The sequence below is a fragment of the Anomaloglossus baeobatrachus genome, chromosome 6 (genome assembly GCF_048569485.1).
Source record: "Anomaloglossus baeobatrachus isolate aAnoBae1 chromosome 6, aAnoBae1.hap1, whole genome shotgun sequence".
NCBI lineage: Eukaryota > Metazoa > Chordata > Amphibia > Anura > Aromobatidae > Anomaloglossus > Anomaloglossus baeobatrachus.
Window position 1 is genome coordinate 553,753,721 of NC_134358.1, and position 25,276 is coordinate 553,778,996.

The window sequence follows — 25,276 nt, forward strand, 5'->3', positions numbered from 1 at the left end:
GAAGAATGCAGCCATGTTTGTCTAATCCCTTAAAGCTAATGTATCTCCTTTATAATTCAATGATTGATTATAGACTTAATTTATTTTATGTTCTATACATTATTATGGGGGCGGACATCTTGCCTGAGCTACTATCAGCAGCATTTAGAGAAATATTTTACAATAACCACAGGATTGATGGAAACCTGTGCTCTAGAAGTGAGTGATTGACATCTATGGAAGTGTGTTGTGTGCATGCTCTGTGAAATGTATGGAGGTCATTACGCAAGGAGAAGGAGGAGGTGAGCTGTGACATCACCTATTGTGATTGGTGGATCATGTGTTAGTTATTTTATCCAGAGGTGTTATCAGTCATTGTACAGGAGGGGAGAAGGTGAGCTGTCACATCTATTGTGAATGGTCATAAGTCATTGTACAGGAGGAGGAGGTGAGCTGTGACATCATCTATTGTGAACGGTGGATTTTATGTTATCTACTGGATATAGAGGTGTTACCAGTTGTTGTACAGGAGTGGGAGAAGGTGAGCTGTGACATCTATTGTGATTGGTGGATCCTGGGTTATCCATTGTATATAGACTTGTCATCAGTCATTGTACAGGAGGAGGAGATGAACTGTGACATCACCTATTGTGAATGGTGGATCCTATGTTGTCTACTGGATATACAGGTGTTATCAGTTATTGAACAAGATGGCGAGGATGTGAGCTGTGACATCATGTATTGTGAATGGTGGATCCTATGTTATCTAGAGGTGTTGTCAGTCTACACAAGTGTGTCATGGGTGATAGACAGTCATGTGGTGTCCGGCTATAGAAGGTCACAGCATTTGGCTGCACAAACTGCTTCCTAACCTTCTATCATGTCTGCTTAGTTTTCGTCCCTTTTCCTTTAGGACCCTGCAGAGGTCCTCAGCCTTTCAGCTGCTGTTCATCAGCACTTCCTTTGTTCCTTTATATACCTTCACTTCCTATTCCTCAGTGCTGGAGATATTTCATATACCTTTAACAAGTCTTCAGTGCCAGCAGCCGGCTTGCATACATCTGGAGAATCTTGATGGTTGTTGCAGTTCCTCTCCCTGAGTCAAAGTTGTTGTTTTCCCTTGTTTGTTATCCCTGTGTGTGCTTTAGTGCCTAGTGGGTTTGACAAAGAGTTCCTCCCATCTACTCCCTACCTAGGGCCCAGATCAGGGTCAGCCTGGGGTCAGGTATCTTGCTCGGTGCATAGGTACAGAACCTATCAAGAATGGTGATGGAATCCAGGGCCCAGTGGTAGGTTTGGTCAGGGGTAACCAACTCCCCCTTCCCTAGACACAGAGTTTACCTTTCGCCGTTCACTTGATACTTCCCCGTACCTAGCATGACAGTCATCGTACAAAAGGAAGAGGAGGTGAGCTGTGATATTGCTTATTATGATTGATGGATCCTATGTTATTTAGGTGTTAATTGTCATTGTAATCCTGTCTGTGATGATAACGCTGCTAAAATATGATCTCTTCAGATCAGGAAGCCTTTTACAATCCTCAATGGACGTAAGGATTTTTTCAATATAGTTATTTGAAAAAAATACCAAAATGTGTTTAGCATGAACACTTGATTTAAACAATAAGTCATTTTTCTGATGACACTTCCCTACTTGTTTCTCTGGATTGGGCGGTCCGCCCCAGCTCTGCAGCAAAGGAGAAATTCAGGGGTGCTGAACGTGGTCGGGGTCCAGCAATCTGGGAGCTTCAGAGCAGTGTTTACAAGCTCTACAGTAAAGAGCTTGTAAGTGATGTAAACCTTATGAAACTCAAAATTAAAAATCTCTCCGTTCTTGAAAAGTTTTTGCAAGCATTTTGCACCGTGACCTCTGAAGGTCTGGACACGGGCAGAGTTCCTGGACTATAGTGAAGAGGTAAAGCGCCACAGCGGATGGAAGAGGAACATATGGTGGGCAGAGAAGGAAGCAATTAAGTTTTTATTTTTGCCTGCCCTGTTCCAGCTTACATACAAATTTGGGTTACGATTACGAACAAACCTACAGAACTTATGCAGTTCGTAACATGGGAACGGGAACATTTCCATTGGTGGGATAAAGTGTAAAAGAAACAATAGTCAGAGGCTGCTACAATGTAGAAACCATACTGTAACCATGAATACTGGGATCACGAAGCCCTAACAAGCACAGACATTCATTTTTACTTTAATTTTCCATTAATTTTTTTTTTGTTCCTAATTGCATAGTCTCATGCAAAAGTTTGGGCACCCCTGGTACAAGTTTCTATTATTGTGAACGGTTAAGCAAGTTAAAGATGAAACAATCTCTGAAAGGCATAAAGTTATAGATAACATGTTTCCTTTGTATTTTTACGCACAAAAAAAAATTTCATCTTTTAAATTTTAAAAATTACAAAAAGGAAAATGGGCCGATGCAAATGTTTGTGCACCCTTTTGAGATTTGTGTGCTCAGATAAACTTGACCAAGGTTTCAGACCTTAATTATCCTGTTAGGGTTATGGTTTGTTCTCCATCATCATTAGGAAAGGCTGGGTGATGCAAATTTTACAGCTTTATAAAAACTCAGACTCCTCCTAAACTTGTGCCAAAAAACAGCAGCCGCAGTTAGTCTAAGCAGCTGCCTAGCACTCTGAAAATGAAAATGGTGGAGGTCCAAAAAGAAGGAGAAGGCTATTAGAAGATAGCAAAGCGTTTTCAAGTTTTACTTTCCTCAGTTTGCAAAGTATAGAAATAGCAGTTACCAGGAACAGTGGCAGTCAAGATAAGGTCTGGAAGAGCAAGCAAAATTTCTGTGAGAGCTCCTCGAAGGATTGCTAGAGGGAAATCAGAACCCCTGCCTGACTGCAAAAGACCTTCAAGAAGATTTAGCAGATTCTGGAGTTGTGGTACATTGTTCTACTGCTCAGAGACATCTGCACAAATATGGCCGTCATCAAACCGTCATAAGACGAAAACCTCTCCTGTGTCCTCACCATAAAATTCAGCGTCAGAAGTCAGCAGAGGAACATTCAAACAAGCCTAATGCATTTTCAAACAAGTCCTGTGGACCAAAGAGGATAAAATAGAACTGTATGACCACAATGATCAAAGGTATGTGTGAAGAAAAAAGGGCACAAAATTTCAGGAAAAGTTGTGAAAATATCTCGCCAACCATTAAGCATGGGGGTGGATTAGTCATGATTTGGGATTGTGCTGGAGCCAATGGTGCAAGGAGCAATTCACGGGTAGAGGGAAGAATAGATTCAATGACATTTCAACAAATTCTTGATGCAAACATAATACCATCAGTTAAAAATCTGAAGATGAAAAGAGGATAAAAGAGGATGGCTTCTACAAGTGGATAATGATTCTGAACACACGTCAAAATCCACAATAGATAACCTCCAAAGGCGCAAACTGAAGGTTTTACAATGGCCCTCACAGTCCCCTGATCTGAACATCATTGAAAATCTGAGGCTAGACCTCAAAAGAGCAGAGCATGCAAGACGAGCCAGTAATCTCACAGAACTAGAAGATGTCTCCAAGGAAGAGAAGTGCATGCAAGACAAGCCAGGAGTCTCACAGTACTGGAAGATGTCTTCAATGAAGAGAAGAGCATGCCAAAAATGCCAGGAATCTCACAGAACTGGAAGATGTCTTCAATGAAGAGCAGAGCATGCAAAAAATGCCAGGAATCTCAAAAGACTGGAAGACGAGCCAGGAATCTTACAGAACTAGAAGATGTCTTCAATGAAGAGCAGAGCTTTCAAAATGAGCCAGGAATCTCATAAGACTGTAAGACGAGCCAGGAATCTCACAGAACTGGAAGACGAGCCAGGAATCTCACAGAACTGGAAGACGAGCCAGGAATCTCACAGAACTGGAAGATTTCTTCAATGAAGAGCAGAGCATGCAAAACGAGCCAGGAATCTCAACAGACTGGAAGACGAGCCAGGAATCTCAACAGACTGGAAGACGAGCCAGGAATCTTACAGAACTGGAAGACGAGCCAGGAATCTCACAGAACTGGAAGACGAGCCAGGAATCTCACAGAACTGGAAGATTTCTTCAATGAAGAGCAGAGCAAGCAAAACGAGCCGGGAATCTCACAGAACTGGAATACATCTCCAAAGAAGAATGGATGAAAATCCCTCAAACAAGAATTGAAAGACTCTTGGCTGCTACAAAAAGCATTTACAAGCTGTGATACTTGCCAAAAGTGACACTATTAGATACTATCCATGCAGGGTGCCCAAACTTTTGCATCTGCACATTTTTTTTTTCTTTTGTTAATTTAGAAATGTATATGATAAAAATATATATTTTTTCCTAAACTACAAAGGAAATGTGTCATCTTTAACGTTATGCCTTTTAGAGATCATTTCATCTTCAACTTGCTTAACTGTTCACAATGCCAGTAATTTTCATCAGGGGTGCCCAAACTTTTGCATGCCTCTGTATCTCACCTCCCTCTTAATTAAACTACTTGTATGACTGATAGGTGTCACTTTCTTCATACCTCTCCGACATCGTAGATCCAGATCCGTCCCTCGGAGTCTCCGACTGCCACCTCTCGGCCGCTCTGAGCCCAGCGGACTCGGTTGAGCGCGGACGCTCCTTCCACGGTTGTGCTTGCGGTGGGGACCTTCCATATGGAGGGATATGGAAAATATAAAAAACAACTGTTACTCCGGCAGCTGAGGAACCAGGAGCCTAACAAGTCTACATATTTTGAGAACAGTAGTTGCGCGCTGCCCGTAGACATCTCCTGCCACGAGAAAACAGGGATTTATTGTTCTCGAAACACATCCCCCACTGGGCAAAGAAAAAAATAAAAGAAAGCAATGTAAATTTTCCATAGTAAAAGAGTAATGAATTCATTTCACAGACTTTTTTTTTTTGTACCCATGTTATTCACCAAAACTATGCAAAGCGACCACAACAGTCAAACATCCGGCTGCGCAACGCTGAACATTTACTAATGAAAGTATCAGCTAACGGGAGGCATTCCTGTACTACAACTCCCAGCATAATCCATCATTTCACATCATCCAGAGGTGGATCTTCTTCACCTAAAGCAAGGGTGGGAAACCTTTTTTCTGTCGGGGGCCATTTGAAATTTTGTACCATCATTCGGGGGCTGCACAACTTGAAAATTACCCTACTATATTTGGTCAAACAACTCACTGTGGCGGCTGGAGCTGCTTCTCTTTGGTGCGGCTGTGATATTAGTTGATATTGATCTTGTAGCTTCACACAAATGCTTTACCATCACAGGAGACACTGGGGGCGTATACATGACGGCAGACTCTGGGGGCATATACATCACAGGAGACTCTGGGGGCATATACATCACAGGAGACTCTGGGGGCATATACATCACAGGAGACTCTCGGGCCATTACATCACAGGAGACTCTGGGGGCATATATATCACAGGAGACGCTGGGGGCATAAACATCATGGGAGACACTGGGGGCATATAATCACGGGAGACACTGGGGGCATATAATCACGGGAGACACTGGGGGCATATACATCACAGGAGAAGCTGGGGGCATATACATCACAGGAGACGCTGGGGGCATATACATCACGGGAGACGCTGGGGGCATATACATCACAGGAGACGCTGGGGGCATATACATCACGGTGGATGCTGGGAGCATACTGTATACATCACAGGGGAGAGCTGGGAGGAATGTACATCACTGGGGAGGCTGGAGTTCGTAGACCTCACAGTAGACATTGAGGGCATATACATCACTAGGGAAGCGAGGGGGGGGGCATAAATATCACTAGGGGTTACGGACATCACTGAGGATATATACATCACTAGGGGGCACAGACATAGTTGCAGGGGCACAAACATCGCTAGTGGTATATACAGCAGTGGAGGGGCACACACAGTTCTGGGGAGGCTATAGGGGAACACACAGCCCTGGGGAGGCTAGAGGGTCGTACACTAAGGCCTGAGGAGACTGGAGGGGCACACACAGAGACCTAGGGAGTCTGGAGGGGCACACACAGAGGCCGGAGGAGGCTGCAAGAGCACACATAGAGGTCTGGGGAGCCTGGAGGGGTACACAGAGGCCTGAGAAGGCTGCGGCCTGAGGAGGCTTCAAGGGCACACACAGAGGCCTGGGAAGACTTCAAGGGCACAAACAAAGACCTGAGGAGGCTTCAGGGGCAGACACAGAGGCCTGGGGAGGCTCGAGGGGCACACACAGTGGCTTGGGGAGGGTAGAGGAGCACACACACAGGCCTGGGGAGGCTGGAGGGGCACACACAGAGGCCTGAGGAGGTTCACACGCAGATTAACTGATTTGCACTGAGCAAAAAGATTTGCAATACTCTAGACCAGAGTCCTGCACCTCTTCTCCGACCTGCCAGCATCTGTGGCACCTCTTCCGATTACTAGCAAAATATCATGGGTGTGTCTTGCTGCAGTGATGACGATGACCGGGCTTACTACTCAGAATCACCAGGGATGCCCACAGTTTGAAGAACATTCGTAGGGCTTTGTTCTGGTGGCCATGAACCACTGACATAGCCGACTAACCCGGGTCCTGCAAATCTTTAGCTCAACTCTTCAACTGTTCCTTGTGGATCCTAGCGACCCCCTTTAAGCCGCCCAGACAGATTAGACTAATCTGGGGACAAATCTTCTAACTCCACTGACAAACTATGTGGGGCCCATTATTCTGTATGGAGGGCTATGTGGGGCCCATTATTCTGTATGGAGGGCTATGTGGGGCCCATTATTCTGTATGGAGGGCTATGTGGGGTCCATTATTCTGTATGGAGGGCTATGTGGGGCCATTATTCTGTATGGAGGACTATGTGGGGCCATTATTCTGTATGGAGGGCTATGTGGAGCCCATTATTCTGTATGGAGGACTATGTGGGGCACATTATTCTGTATGGAGGACTATGTGGAGCCCATTATTCTGTATGGAGGACTATGTGGGGTACATTATTCTGTATGGAGGGCTATGTGGGGCTCATTATTCTGTATGGAGGGCTATGTGGGGCCCATTATTCTGTATGGAGGGCTATGTGGAGCCCATTATTCTGTATGGAGGACTATGTGGGGCCCATTATTCTGTATGGAGGACTATGTGGGGCCCATTATTCTGTATGGAGGGCTATGTGGAGCCCATTATTCTGTATGGAGGGCTATGTGGGGCCCATTATTCTGTATGGAGGACTATGTGGGGCCCATTATTCTGTATGGAGGGCTATGTGGGGCCCATTATTCTGTATGGAGGGTTATGTGGAGCCCATTATTCTGTATGGAGGACTATGTGGGGCCCATTATTCTGTATGGAGGGCTATGTGGGGCCCATTATTCTGTATGGAGGCTATGTGGAGCCCATTATTCTGTATGGAGGGCTATGTGGGGCCCATTATTCTGTATGGAGGGCTATGTGGGGCACATTATTCTGTATGGAGGGCTATGTGGAGCCCATTATTCTGTATGGAGGGCTATGTGGGGCCCATTATTCTGTATGGAGGGCTATGTGGGGCCCATTATTCTGTATGGAGGACTATGTGGAGCCCATTATTCTGTATGGAGGACTATGTGGGGTCCATTATTCTGTATGGAGGGCTATGTGGAGCCCATTATTCTGTATGGAGGACTATGTGGAGCCCATTATTCTGTATGGAGGGCTATGTGGGGCCCATTATTCTGTATGGAGGACTATGTGGGGTCCATTATTCTGTATGGAGGGCTATGTGGAGCCCATTATTCTGTATGGAGGGCTATGTGGGGCCCATTATTCTGTATGGAGGGCTATGTGGGGCCCATTATTCTGTATGGAGGGCTATGTGGAGCTCATTATTCTGTATGGAGGGCTATGTGGGGCCCATTATTCTGTATGGAGGGCTATGTGGAGCCCATTATTCTGTATGGAGGGCTATGTGGGGTCCATTATTCTGTATGGAGGGCTATGTGGGGCCATTATTCTGTATGGAGGGCTATGTGGAGCCCATTATTCTGTATGGAGGGCTATGTGGAGCCCATTATTCTGTATGGAGGGCTATGTGGGGCACATTATTCTGTATGGAGGGCTATGTGGGGCCATTATTCTGTATGGAGGGCTATGTGGGGCACATTATTCTGTATGGAGGACTATGTGGGGCCCATTATTCTGTATGGAGGGCTATGTGGAGCCCATTATTCTGTATGGAGGGCTATGTGGGGCCCATTATTCTGTATGGAGGGCTATGTGGGGTCCATTATTCTGTATGGAGGGCTATGTGGGGTCCATTATTCTGTATGGAGGGCTATGTGGAGCCCATTATTCTGTATGGAGGGCTATGTGGGGTCCATTATTCTGTATGGAGGGCTATGTGGGGCCATTATTCTGTATGGAGGGCTATGTGGGGTCCATTATTCTGTATGGAGGGCTATGTGGGGTCATTATTCTGTATGGAGGGCTATGTGGAGCCCATTATTCTGTATGGAGGGCTATGTGGGGCCCATTATTCTGTATGGAGGGCTATGTGGGGTCCATTATTCTGTATGGAGGGCTATGTGGGGTCATTATTCTGTATGGAGGGCTATGTGGAGCCCATTATTCTGTATGGAGGGCTATGTGGGGCCCATTATTCTGTATGGAGGGCTATGTGGGGCACATTATTCTGTATGGAGGACTATGTGGGGCCCATTATTCTGTATGGAGGGCTATGTGGGGCCCATTATTCTGTATGGAGGACTATGTGGGGCCCATTATTCTGTATGGAGGGCTATGTGGAGCCCATTATTCTGTATGGAGGGCTATGTGGAGCCCATTATTCTGTATGGAGGGCTATGTGGGGCCCATTATGCTGTATGGAGGGCTATGTGGGTCCATTATTCTGTATGGAGGGCTATGTGGGGCACATTATTCTGTATGGAGGACTATGTGGGGCCCATTATTCTGTATGGAGGGCTATGTGGAGCCCATTATTCTGTATGGAGGGCTATGTGGGGCCCATTATTCTGTATGGAGGGCTATGTGGGGCACATTATTCTGTATGGAGGACTATGTGGGGCCCATTATTCTGTATGGAGGGCTATGTGGGGCCCATTATTCTGTATGGAGGACTATGTGGGGCCCATTATTCTGTATGGAGGGCTATGTGGAGCCCATTATTCTGTATGGAGGGCTATGTGGAGCCCATTATTCTGTATGGAGGGCTATGTGGGGCCCATTATGCTGTATGGAGGGCTATGTGGGTCCATTATTCTGTATGGAGGGCTATGTGGGGCACATTATTCTGTATGGAGGACTATGTGGGGCCCATTATTCTGTATGGAGGACTATGTGGGGCCCATTATTCTGTATGGAGGACTATGTGGGGTCCATTATTCTGTATGGAGGACTATGTGGGGTCCATTATTCTGTATGGAGGGCTATGTGGAGCCCATTATTCTGTATGGAGGGCTATGTGGGGCCCATTATTCTGTATGGAGGGCTATGTGGGGCACATTATTCTGTATGGGATGGCTATGTGGGGCCCATTATTCTGTATGGAGGGCTATGTGGAGCACATTATTCTGTATGGAGGGCTATGTGGGGCCCATTATTCTGTATGGAGGGCTATGTGGGGTCCATTATTCTGTATGGAGGGCTATGTGGGACACATTATTCTGTATGGAGGGCTATGTGGGGGCCATTATTCTGTATGGAGGGCTATGTGGGGCCATTATTCTGTATGGAGGACTATGTGGAGCCCATTATTCTGTATGGAGGGCTATGTGGGGCCCATTATTCTGTATGGAGGACTATGTGGGGCCCATTATTCTGTATGGAGGGCCATGTGGGGCCCATTATTCTGTATGGAGGGCTATGTGGGGCCCATTATTCTGTATGGAGGGCTATGTGGGGCCCATTATTCTGTATGGAGGGCTATGTGGGGACCATTATTCTGTATGGAGGGCTATGTGGGGCCCATTATTCTGTATGGAGGACTATGTGGGGCCCATTATTCTGAATGGAGAACTATGTGGGGCCCATTATACTGTGTGGAAGACTATGTGGGGCCCATTATTCTGTATGGAGGGCTATGTGGGGCCCATTATTCTTAATGGAGAACTATGTGGGGCCCATAATTATGTATGGAGGGCTATGTGGGGCCCATTATTCTGTATGGAGGGCTATGTGGGGCCCATTATTCTGTATGGAGGGCTATGTGGGGCCCATAATTATGTATGGAGGGATATTGTGGGGTCCATTATCCTGTATAGACCATTATGTGGGGCCTGTGACTAGGTTGGCTCTCAACTTTGTCCAGGTTTTTAATTTTATCCCATTGTTTATATGAGTTTGACATCCCTGGTATACAGTCATCCTCACCTCTTCAAAATAAACATTGGCCTAGCTCATCTCTATGCTTATTAATAATAGATGTCAGACAAACAGGTATATGGGCATCAATTTTGCTATGATTATGGCCAGCAGCGCTGCTTACAGCACAAATGCCGCTTCCATATATTGAGTTATCATTGTGTCTATGGCTTAATTTACTCATCCATCTATAGCCGGGTTCACACATACAGTTTTGGAGAACTTTTTGGAGACAGGAATGGATGTAAAAGTGAGGAAAAATGCAAGAAAGTACTAAATCACATAGGCAGTAAACAATAATTCAATGTCCGTATTTTTGTCACAATTTCCCTTTGAATGGCCAAATTGCCTAAAAAGTGCGCGTCTTCTGATCAACACTTACATGGGAGAATCTGCAGCTGAAAAAGCACAAAAAAACATGTCCACATCAAATACAGACAGAAAAACCTGGGCCATCTGCATTCGTGCCCTGTAATTATCCCTATTATTTCATTATTTCAAGAGGCTTGTGTGTACGAGGCCTGAGAATACATACAGTCTTATACCCAATCAAAACCATTAGGGCCGATCTCGCATTTTTCTTTTGTGTTGATCTGTTTAATGTGTATTTCTAGAAATGTAATTTATTTCTTGTATTCCTTTATATTCTATTTTTTCTATTATTTATCTTTACATTTATGTTACTTTTACACCTCTTTTATATATTTGCATTTTCTTTTTAAAGTCCAACTTAATTTAGACAATCAAAAAAGAAAAATGACGTTCATTTTTACATTTGTTACTTTTATGCTTTTTTTATGTATTTGCATTGTTTTTTTAAAAAATCCAGAACTCTTTATTTTTGTTACTTTGATGCTTCTTTTATCCATGTGTTTGTTTTTAATCTATAACTTAATTAAGACAATGAAAATAGAACAAATGACAAGTTCATCTTTATATTTGTTACTTTTATGGGTTTTTTTTATGTATTTGCATTGTTTTTTTAAAACAAAAAGTCCAGAACTCTTTATTTTTGTTACTTTGATGCTTTTTTATCTATGGTTTGTTTTTTTAATCTATAACTTAATTAAGACAATGAAAATAGAACAAAGGATAAGTTCATCTTTACATTTATGTTACTTTAATGCTTTTTTATGTATTTGCATTAGGTTTTTTAAAAAAATAAAATAAAAATAAATAAAAATAATCCATAACTCTTTACTTTTATGTTACTTATATGCTTCTTTTATGTATTTGTGTTTTGGGGTTTTTATTAGCCATAACTTAATTAGGACAATGAAAATAGAACAAATGACAAGTTCAAACAGGGACTTGAAATTCTTAAACACATGCATTATTAATAATTAGTGGGGTGGATTTTTATTTTCACGGGGGGGGGGGGGGGGGGAGGGGAGAGTTAAATGTTGTTTGTAATTACATTGAATGCAAAGTATTTGGAATTAAAAAATTGGTTCCGCAATTTGCCTATAGGTTTTTGGGCCTGAAAAATGATGCAAGGAGTCCATTGACCTTTTTGTAAGGGTTGCAAAAAAAATAAAAAAAAAGACGACTGAGTTGGGTCAGACTGGTGGTAGTGCAGATTTCTATGTAAGATGCCAGTCCGCTCAATAGAGAAAAATGTCCGGGCTAAATACAGTGTATTTTTTCAAGGCTGACACGTTAATATCTGGATGCTCGCAGCGTCTTTTTGTCACAGCTCCCTCATCGGAGACTATGAAAGTGAACCTCTGTTCCTTGGAACAAAAAGCACTCAGCATGGCGAGCCATCAATTCTGCAGACTGGTGAACCGGGAGAACTCTACAATTCTCAATGTGAGTTAAACTACTGGACTGACACAGTCCTTTAGCAATTGTATGGGGTAGCAATTGGGAGAGATGAGACTACTATTTGATTTAATACAAATACTATTGTTCTGGGCCACATTCGACTGGTTGCAGAATCCCTCTATTTCCCCATGCAGAGCTCTCCTAACATATTATTAAATGACGGATGTGATTTAAGCTCCGGAGATAAAGTACATTCATGTAAATGCCATAGACTAAGCTGTTGGCTGGTCCCTGTAACCAGGACTGCGCACAAATAAAAGCAATCCTTAACCCCAGTGCTGCCAACAAAGCTCTAATCTTGTTTACAAACAAACGACTGTTGATTTGAAAAATTTTCCAAAATTTGAAAATTTGAAAAATGACAGTTGGATTCTACACAAAGCTATATTGTAATTACTGTATTAAATTAGCATTTTAATGAATGGCCCTAGTCACATGGTTATTTTATCCATCCCCCCTTTCAGAAAATATATAATTTCAATTGGCATTGCCTGCTGTTCCCCTACCGACGAGCATTTATTACATTACAATGAAATATCAAAAAATGACATCAGTTCCAAGCCGCTATTACTTTAAAAATATGGGTCGAATGCACTGACAGAATAAAGTTAAAAAAGAACATATGTTTTTTTGTGGCCGGAAAAAATAATGATGAATATTTTTAATATTAGGACTTCTGGAAAATAACAACTCTTGTCTTTCAAAATATTTTGGGCACTTTATGTTAATAGAATTTGCTTTTAAGTTTACATTTATTTGTACCATCATGATTAGAGAAAAAAAATTCTTAAAATTATAAAAATTCAGTCCAAAATTATTGCCAATGTAATAAACCTTTAGAAATTAATAACATTTATAGCAAAGCAGAAAAAAAATTAAACCCGCTAATATTAATAATTAATAAAACGTGAATTTTATTATATTAAATCCCTCATTAAAAAAATGAAATTTGTTCCATATTTATGGTCTGAAGTTATGAAGTTATATAATTTAGTTTTATATAAAAATAAATCCAAATATTATAACAGTTAATTTAGAACGCCAAAATCTTTTTCTCTACACATATTGTTTACATAATTAATTTTTATATAAAAGTAAATCCTAATGTTATAACAATTAATCTAGAATGCCTAAACATATATATATTTTTTATATATAATTTTTTTAATTATTATATAAAAATAAATCCAATGTTAACTTATAACATTTAATTTAGGACGCAGAAACCTCTTTTTTAAATCTATTTTTACTTTATTTATGTAGTTATTTTATATAAAAATAAATCCAAATATTATAACTGTTTATTTAACGCGCCTAAACCTATATATATGTGTGTGCGTATGTGTGTGTGTTTGTGTGTATATATATATATATATGTATATATATATAATATATATAAAATGTATGTGTATATTTATTTACGGTATATATTTTATACATAATTTTTTTTTACTTTTTTTTATATAATACAGTTTTATATAAAGAAAATTCTTATATAGACATTTATGTTTTTTTATTTATTTTTATAATTTTTTTTTAGATAATTTTTGGATAAAAATGATCCAAATGTTATAATTAATTTAGGCTGCCTAAACCTTTATTTTAATCTATTTTTTATAAAATTAACTTTATTTATTAAAAAAAAAATAGAAATATTGGAATGGTTAATTTAAAATTAAATCCTATATATATATATATATATATATATATATATATATATATATATATATATATATATAATATTTCATTTTTATGTTTTTTTACTTTTCTTCAAATATAATGTGTCCAGAAAAATTAATCCAAATGTTGTTATAACAATTAATTTAGAATGCTTAAATCTTTTTTTTCTCAGTAACTCAAAACTTCTTTTTTATTTTTTTTTATTAATAAATAAAAGATATATTTAACTTATTTTTCCAATTTTTTAATTAATACCTAAAGGTTATATTTAACTTATTTTTCCATTTTTTCATTAATACCTAAAGGATATATTTAACTTATTTTTCCACATTTTTTTATTTTTATTAATACCTAAAGGATATATTTAACTATTTTTCCACATTTTTTTTTTTTTTGGAAACCAGTCAGCCTTCTATATATCCTCCAGCACTAGGCTTCCTAATTAAAAAGGCTGCAGCACTTCCTGCTTGAAATACTTCAAAAGCTTCTCATTTGAGATACGGTAGCGGTCATTTACCTGGGTACGAGACAGTACTGGAGTAAAACCACAAAATTGGCAATACCCTCCAATTACAGAAAATTGAAAAAAAAAAAAAAAAAACACGGACAAATTAGGGCTCTATTGTATTTCTAAATGTAAAAAAAAAATCTGATTTTAGTTTCAACTAAAACTGAATTTGTAAATAAAAAATAATAGTAATTTGCTAAAAATGCAATATTTTTAATATTTCTTATTGTCCTCAGTGAGGTTTTGCATAAGAGCTTAAAAAAATGTTTAGTTATTAATGATTTAAAAAGATACAAAAATGTTGCATTGTGTTCTAGGCCCCCAAATCCAGAAAAGGGTGACTGTCACGCTGCCTGATATCTTTCTTTTTTTTTTTTAATTTTTTTTTTTTACAATAGCTTAAAATCAGAGCTCCTCCACGAATAATTAGATGTTCAATTCCCTGAGCCGCTCCTTCCTACAGGTGAGAAATGAGGGAATTATAATATCATTATCAATCAGCCCTCCAACACTTCATTCATCATTAAATTACATATGTGATTAAACTTTTATACATTTTAACCGATATAATAAAATCAATCTTTTCAAATAATAATAAAATTATAGAAAAAAAAAGTCAAGCTTTTCGGCTAAATGCTGAAACAGAACATTTTAACATATGAATTAACCTTGTCACTTCCAGTGGGAATTTGATAATTTTTTTTATTTTTTATTTTTTTTTTAATTACGTAATCATATAGCATTTTATATAGGTATTAAGTTTATTAAATTGATCATCATCATCATAAATAACACTGGGGTAAGGGAAGATCAGTGGGCATTCATTAAAAAAAACGACGAAAAAGTGAAATTTAAAAAACAAATTTACGCTTTTTTTAAAAAATATTTATTTAGGCTCTTCAGAAAAGTGGGAATTTAAAGGAGAATTGTTGAATGCAAACATTAACGATTAGATGTAATTGTTAATGAAATGTATACACCAATTTGGTAAAATTCCTCCAATCCGTCATCTGAATGACTAGGAATTCTGATAATCCAGAACTTGTTTCTGATTTGTTTCTGACATAAAACCAGAAGACGGTGGAGTGATAATAACCAATCAGGAGACTCCTATATTTTATATATTTTTACAAGACCAACCAATAATCTTAGATCATTCGTTAATCTGCCAAGGTTCTTATTTCTGGTAATGCCACTTTAAAAGATTTTATTTATTTCTTTATTTTACATATTTTCATAACATGATTTAAAATAAAAGATAAAGAGTAAAAGTGACAAAAAATTAAAAGCAATGTGATCTGGTAGTTTTTGGCAAGAGTTGATTGGATCTGGAGATTTCCAGTAACAATAATAACAATAAAAATAGCAATAATAATAATAATAATAAAAAATTGTCAATACTTATGAAAATACGGTTTATATATTAATTGAATCCAGAAAAAATTGAGGCAATACGAGACCTGCGCGTCACCATCATCCACATAATCAAGTCACTGGTCAAAAATGACCTTTGTCATAGTCATAGGTTTCCGCTCTAATACATAAAATGACGTCATAAACCAAACAGATATTAATCAAAATTATAGAGGATTTGGAAAGAAAATGGAAAAAAAATTGTATAACACACCATGAGAATAAGTAAAATGTGCATGTACAGGAGGTAATAGCAACCTAAAACTGACAACAAAAACAAAACAATAATCATAAGGTATCAAAAGGTGTGATGAAAATATAAAGGCAGCAATTGTGAAAAAAATGTAGTTAAAAAATAAAAATATAGAATGTATGTATATATATATATATATATATATAGATAGATATATACATATATATATATATATATATAGATAGATATATACATATATATATATATATATATATATATACATATATATATATATAACTATTATTTTCACAATTTTTTTGATCTATACATTATAGATAAATCTACATAATATAGGAAAGATGATAAGAAATGAGTAACGCTATATAAGAGTCTGTTCACACACTGCCTTGGAAGCAAATACGCTTACGAGTAAGTTGTACCATTAAAACAGCATTATTATGTGCTGTATCAGAGCACATAAAAAAAAAAAATCACATAGGAAAATATAATGCAGTCTACAAATATTTTGTTTGTGTATAAAACAGTACTAAGGTTCCTTATGTATACTGTAAAAAAAAAATAAAGAAAATCAAACATTATTTTGTGCACATCAAATAAAAAGATATATAATGGATATATAAATTGTAAACATAGAAATCTGGAAAGTACAATAAAAAAAATAAAAGAAATGTAGATGTAAAAATGTATAAAGTAAAAAAGAAAAAACTTAAAGTGTGTGTGTGTATATAAAAATTATATATGTAAAAAAACACCAAATATATATATATATATATATATATATATATATATATATATATATATATAAATAATAAAAAAAGTAATAAACGTAAGAATGTATAGAATAAAAGACAAATGTATAAAACAATGTATTGAAATAAAATAAAAACTAAAAATAAAACATACATAAAATAGATATTAATAAGCTTAACCATGTGTAGGATAAAACAATGTATAAAATAAAGTAATGAAAAAAATACATGAGATAAAACAAAGTGTAAAAACTAAACACACAGCTGTAAGACACAGCCAGAGTGTGGTGGTGCAGCAGCAGTCGGGGATTGTCGCACAGGGTTAATGTCGCACTCTCACCTCGGTGTCGCTGTTCAGGTCCCACAGGTCCAGGCGGCCCATCCCGTCCACGCAGGCGAAGATCGCGGGGTGCAGCGGGGACCACATGACGTCGTACACATAGTCTGCGTTATCTTCAAAGGAGTAGAGCGGCTTGTTGTGCTGGAAGCAGAGGACAGGGCTGAGTGGCGCTGCTGCTGCTGCTGCTGCCCGCGGCCAAATCTGCGCCATCATTACAAACTTTACACATTGCTATCATAAAAGTGGCCAGACATGAAAGTGCTTTACTGGGGCGTCACTGGGGGAGGAGAGGGTGCACCGGGGGGATCCCCTCCATCATGTGCAGGTGGAAGGTGCCATCACGGGGCACAATGCGGCTCCCTGCAGGAGACAATCCGCTGCTGCTGAGCAGGCGGCGGCTCATGCACGAGACACCACATTCTGCTCCTGCGGCTAATAACACGGCTGCATCTGCTGCGGGACTCTGGCGACATCTAGTGGCGATCAGACAGGAACTGCAGCTGGGGCGAAGTCTGCCATAGAGATCTACTGACCACCGGAAGTCTCCATACAGTACCCCATACATTATACATTACTCCATACATTATACATTGCTCCAGACATTGCTCCAGACATTATACATTACTCCAGACATTGCTCCAGACATTATACATTACTCCACACATTGCTCCAGACATTATACATTACTCCACACATTGCTCCAGACATTATACATTACTCCACACATTGCTCCAGACATTATACATTACTCCACACATTGCTCCAGACATTATACATTACTCCAGACATTGCTCCACACATTATACATTACTCCACACATTATACATCGCTCCAGACATTGCTCCACACATTATACATCGCTCCAGACATTGCTCCACACATTATACATTACTCCAGACATTGCTCCAGACATTATACATCGCTCCAGACATTGCTCCAGACATTATACATTACTCCAGACATTGCTCCAGACATTGCTCCAGACATTATACATTACTCCAGACATTGCTCCACACATTATACATTACTCCAGATATTGCTCCAGACATTATACATTACTCCAGACATTGCTCCAGACATTATACATTACTCCAGACATTGCTCCAGACATTATACATCGCTCCAGACATTGCTCCAGACATTATACATTACTCCACACATTGCTCCAGACATTATACATTACTCCAGACATTGCTCCAGACATTATACATTACTCCACACATTATACATCGCTCCAGACATTGCTCCACACATTATACATTGCTCCAGACATTATACATTACTCCAGACATTGCTCCACACATTATACATTACTCCAGACATTGCTCCAGACATTATACATCGCTCCAGACATTGCTCCAGACATTATACATTACTCCAGACATTGCTCCAGACATTATACATTACTCCAGACATTGCTCCACACATTATACATTACTCCAGACATTGCTCCAGACATTATACATTACTCCAGACATTGCTCCAGACATTATACATCGGTCCAGACATTGCTCCACACATTATACATTACTCCAGACATTGCTCCAGACATTATACATTGCTCCATACATTGCTCCAGACATTATGCATTGCTCCATACATTGCTCCAGACATTATACATCGGTCCAGACATTGCTCCACACATTATACATTACTCCAGACATTGCTCCAGACATTATACATTGCTCCATACATTGCTCCAGACATTATACATTGCTCCATACATTGCTCCAGACATTATACATCGCTGCAGACATTATACATTACTCCACACATTGCTCCACACATTATACATTACTCCATACATTGCTCCAGACATTATACATTGCTCCATACATTACTCCATACATTACACATTGATCCATACATTGCTCCAGACATTACACATTGCTCCATACATTGCTCCAGACATTATACATCGCTCCAGACATTATACATTACTCCAGACATTGCTCCAGACATTATACATTACTCCATACATTATACATCGCTCCAGACATTATACATTGCTCCAGACATTGCTCCAGACATTATACATTACTCCAGACATTGCTCCAGACATTATACATTACTCCACACATTGCTCCAGACATTATACATTACTCCACACATTGCTCCAGACATTATACATTACTCCACACATTATACATCGCTCCAGACATTGCTCCACACATTATACATTACTCCAGACATTGCTCCACACATTATACATTACTCCAGACATTGCTCCACACATTATACATTACTCCAGACATTGCTCCAGACATTATACATTACTCCAGACATTGCTCCACACATTATACATTACTCCAGACATTGCTCCACACATTATACATTACTCCAGACATTGCTCCACACATTATACATTACTCCAGACATTGCTCCAGACATTATACATTACTCCACACATTATACATCGCTCCAGACATTGCTCCACACATTATACATTACTCCAGACATTGCTCCAGACATTATACATTACTCCAGACATTGCTACACACATTATACATTACTCCAGACATTGCTCCACACATTATACATTACTCCACACATTATACATCGCTCCAGACATTGCTCCACACATTATACATTACTCCAGACATTGCTCCAGACATTATACATTACTCCAGACATTGCTCCAGACATTATACATCGCTCCAGACATTGCTCCAGACATTATACATTACTCCAGACATTGCTCCAGACATTATACATTACTCCAGACATTGCTCCACACATTATACATTACTCCAGATATTGCTCCAGACATTATACATTACTCCAGACATTGCTCCAGACATTATACATTACTCCAGACATTGCTCCAGACATTATACATCGCTCCAGACATTGCTCCAGACATTATACATTACTCCAGACATTGCTCCAGACATTATACATTACTCCAGACATTGCTCCAGACATTATACATTACTCCACACATTGCTCCAGACATTATACATTACTCCAGACATTGCTCCAGACATTATACATTACTCCACACATTATACATTGCTCCAGACATTGCTCCACACATTATACATTGCTCCAGACATTATACATTACTCCAGACATTGCTCCACACATTATACATTACTCCAGACATTGCTCCAGACATTATACATCGCTCCAGACATTGCTCCAGACATTATACATTACTCCAGACATTGCTCCAGACATTATACATTACTCCAGACATTGCTCCACACATTATACATTACTCCAGACATTGCTCCAGACATTATACATTACTCCAGACATTGCTCCAGACATTATACATCGCTCCAGACATTGCTCCACACATTATACATTACTCCAGACATTGCTCCAGACATTATACATTGCTCCATACATTGCTCCAGACATTATGCATTGCTCCATACATTGCTCCAGACATTATACATCGCTGCAGACATTATACATTACTCCACACATTGCTCCACACATTATACATTACTCCATACATTGCTCCAGACATTATACATTGCTCCATACATTACTCCATACATTACACATTGCTCCATACATTGCTCCAGACATTACACATTGCTCCATACATTGCTCCAGACATTATACATCGCTCCAGACATTATACATTACTCCAGACATTGCTCCACACATTATACATTGGTCCATACATTGCTCCATACATTATACATCGCTCCACACATTATACATCGCTCCACACATTATACATCGCTCCAGACATTATACATCGCTCCAGACATTGCTCCAGACATTATACATCGCTCCAGACATTGCTCCAGACATTATACATCGCTCCAGACATTGCTCCAGACATTATACATTACTCCAGACATTGCTCCAGACATTATACATTACTCCAGACATTGCTCCAGACATTATACATTACTACACACATTTCTCCAGACATTATACATCGCTCCAGACATTATACATCGCTCCACACATTATACATCGCTCCAGACATTGCTCCAGACATTATACATCGCTCCAGACATTGCTCCATACATTACTCCATACATTACACATTGCTCCATACATTGCTCCAGACATTACACATTGCTCCATACATTGCTCCAGACATTATACATTACTCCATACATTACACATTGCTCCATACATCGCTCCAGACATTATACATTACTCCAGACATTGCTCCAGACATTATACATTACTCCAGACATTGCTCCAGACATTATACATTACTCCAGACATTGCTCCACACATTATACATTACTCCAGACATTGCTCCAGACATTATACATTACGCCAGACATTGCTCCAGACGTTGCTCCAGACATTATACATTACTCCAGACATTGCTCCAGACATTATACATTACTCCACACATTGCTCCAGACATTATACATTACTCCACACATTGCTCCAGACATTATACATTACTCCAGACATTGCTCCAGACATTATACATTACTCCACACATTATACATCGCTCCAGACATTGCTCCACACATTATACATTACTCCAGACATTGCTCCAGACATTATACATTACTCCAGACATTGCTCCACACATTATACATTACTCCACACATTATACATCGCTCCAGACATTGCTCCACACATTATACATTACTCCAGACATTGCTCCAGACATTATACATTACTCCAGACATTGCTCCACACATTATACATTACTCCAGACATTGCTCCAGACATTATACATCGCTCCAGACATTGCTCCAGACATTATACATTACTCCAGACATTGCTCCAGACATTATACATTACTCCAGACATTGCTCCACACATTATACATTACTCCAGACATTGCTCCAGACATTATACATTACTCCAGACATTGCTCCAGACATTATACATTACTCCAGACATTGCTCCAGACATTATACATTACTCCACACATTGCTCCAGACATTATACATTACTCCACACATTATACATCGCTCCAGACATTGCTCCACACATTATACATTGCTCCAGACATTATACATTACTCCAGACATTGCTCCACACATTATACATTGCTCCAGACATTATACATTACTCCAGACATTGCTCCAGACATTATACATCGCTCAAGATATTGCTCCAGACATTATACATTACTCCAGACATTGCTCCAGACATTATACATTACTCCAGACATTGCTCCAGACATTATACATTGCTCCATACATTGCTCCAGACATTATGCATTGCTCCATACATTGCTCCAGACATTATACATCGCTGCAGACATTATACATTACTCCACACATTGCTCCAGACATTATACATTGCTCCATACATTACTCCATACATTACACATTGCTCCATACATTGCTCCAGACATTATACATCGCTCCAGACATTATACATTACTCCAGACATTGCTCCACACATTATACATTGGTCCATACATTGCTCCATACATTATACATCGCTCCACACATTATACATCGCTCCACACATTATACATCGCTCCAGACATTATACATCGCTCCAGACATTGCTCCAGACATTATACATCGCTCCAGACATTGCTCCAGACATTATACATCGCTCCAGACATTGCTCCAGACATTATACATCGCTCCAGACATTGCTCCAGACATTATACATTACTCCACACATTGCTCCAGACATTATACATCGCTCCAGACATTATACATCGCTCCACACATTATACATCGCTCCAGACATTGCTCCAGACATTATACATCGCTCCAGACATTGCTCCATACATTACTCCATACATTACACATTGCTCCATACATTGCTCCAGACATTACACATTGCTCCATACATTGCTCCAGACATTATACATCGCTCCAGACATTATACATTACTCCAGACATTGCTCCACACATTATACATTACTCCATACATTGCTCCAGACATTATACATTGCTCCATACATTACTCCATACATTACACATTGCTCCATACATTGCTCCAGACATTACACATTGCTCCATACATTGCTCCAGACATTATACATCGCTCCAGACATTATACATCGCTCCACACATTATACAGTACCCCAGACATTATACATCGCTCCACACATTATACATCGCTCCACACATTATACATCGCTCCACACATTATACATCGCTCCAGACATTGCTCCAGACATTATACATCGCTCCAGACATTGCTCCAGACATTATACATCGCTCCAGACATTGCTCCAGACATTATACATCGCTCCAGACATTATACATCGCTCCAGACATTATACATCGCTCCACACATTATACATCGCTCCAGACATTATACATCGCTCCACACATTATACAGTACCCCATAAATTGCTCCACACATTATACATTACTCCAGACATTGCTCCAGACATTATACATTGCTCCATACATTACTCCAGACATTGCTCCAGATATTACTCCAGACATTACGCTATATATTTTACATTACTCCAGACATTGCTCCACACATTACTCTATACATTATTCCAAACATTACTCCATTCATTATATATTTCTGCAGACATTGCTCCATACAATACTCCATACATTGTTCCATACATTGCTCCATACATTATTCCTTACATTGCTTCGTACATTGCTCTGAACATTAGTCCATACATTACTTCATACATTGCTCCATTCATTATTCCATACATTACTCCATACATTAGTCCTTACATTGCTCCGTACCTTGCTCCATACATTATTCCTTACATTGCCCAGGACATTGCTCCATACATTGCTCTGTACATTAGCCCTCGCAGGCAGGGACCTCTCTCCTCCTGTACCTGTCTGTGCCTTGTATTGTTTATGATTATTGTACTTGTTCCTATTATGTACACCCCTTTCACATGTAAAGCGCCATGGAATTGATGGCGCTATAATAATAATAATACATTGCTCCGTAACTTGCGCCATACATTATTCCTTACATTGCTCAGCACATTACTCCATACATTGCTCCATACGTTAGTCCATACATTAGTCCATACATTAGTCCATACATTAGTCCATACATTGCTCCGTACGTTAGTCCATACATTAGTCCATACATTAGTCATTCATTAGTCCATACATTGCTCCGTACGTTAGTCCATACATTAGTCCATACATTAGTCCTTACATTGCTCCGTACGTTAGTCCATACATTAGTCCATACATTGCTCCGTACATTAGTCCATACATTGCTTTGTACGTTAGTCCATACATTAGTCCATACTTTGCTCCGTACGTTAGTCTATACATTAGTTCATACATTGCTCAATACATTAGTCCATACATTACTTCATACATTGCTCCATACATTGCTCCATACGTTAGTCCATACATTAGTCCATACATTGCTCCATACGTTAGTCCATACATTAGTCCATACATTGCTCCATACGTTAGTCCATACATTAGTCCATACATTACTCCATACATTAGTCCATACATTGCTCCATACATTAGTCCATACATTGCTCCGTACGTTAGTCCATACATTAGTCCATACAATGCTCCATACATTAGTCCATGCATTGCTCCGTACGTTAGTCCATACATTAGTCCATACATTAGTACATACATTGCTCCATACATTAGTCCATACATTGCTCCATACCTTGCTTCATACATTACTCTGTAATTCCCTTTTTTTTGCGTTCTGAGCGGTAGTTTTTATCGACATTCTATATTCTTGGTTTTTTTCTAGGGGGTGATTCGCCCGTGCAGCAGCCATTCTGCCACTTCATTTGTCATTATCGTCTCAATGTTCCCCGTATGGTTTATGTACTATGTATATATTACTATTTCCCTCATATGTTTTTTTTTTTGTTTTTTTTAATGGTTCAAATATTTTTATTTACATTACAGGAGAAGTGGGGTGAAATTAATTATTAGATAGATTTTTATTTTTTACATTTTTTTTGTGGACTTTTTCTTGTTTAGACCTCCCCCGCTGACTTGAACCTGTGATCGCTTGTACTTGGCTCTGAAATTCTGTGATATTGCAGAGTATTGTAAAATGACCTGTCTCCTATGAAGCCTGACTACAGTCTTCATTGGTGTGCACACATGGCGGACGCGGAGGCATCCAGTGCGGCCCCCGGCAGCCATCACAACACCGCCAGCATCCTGCGATAGCGCGGTTGCATTTCCAATCTATTGGATGCCACAGTCATGACTGCCAATGCCATCTGCTACGGCTGGATTTGGATCCGCGGCTGTTAGACTCTGGTGCTGGCTGTATAACACAGCCGGCATCCGCTCTATACATTCAGTGGGCACATCTGCTGCACATGCTCGGTGGGCGATGCAGAT

At 39.4% G+C, this 25,276-nt stretch overlaps 1 protein-coding gene across 7 annotated transcripts in view; it reads right to left on the reverse strand.

Moving 5' to 3' along the window:
* DYNC1I1 (dynein cytoplasmic 1 intermediate chain 1) overlaps positions 1-25,276 on the reverse strand; it is a 425,084-nt gene that overhangs the window by 53,693 nt on the left and 346,115 nt on the right. For 6 of the 7 annotated variants that reach the window (XM_075315692.1, XM_075315688.1, XM_075315687.1 and 3 more), the window contains 2 exons: positions 17,043-17,183; positions 4,495-4,620 (listed from right to left, as the gene is read on the reverse strand). The exons of the other annotated variant lie outside the window; for it this stretch is intronic. In XM_075315692.1, coding sequence (XP_075171807.1) covers positions 4,495-4,620; positions 17,043-17,183 — 267 coding nt within the window. The remainder of the gene's footprint in view (positions 1-4,494; positions 4,621-17,042; positions 17,184-25,276) is intronic. 7 annotated transcript variants of the gene reach the window in all.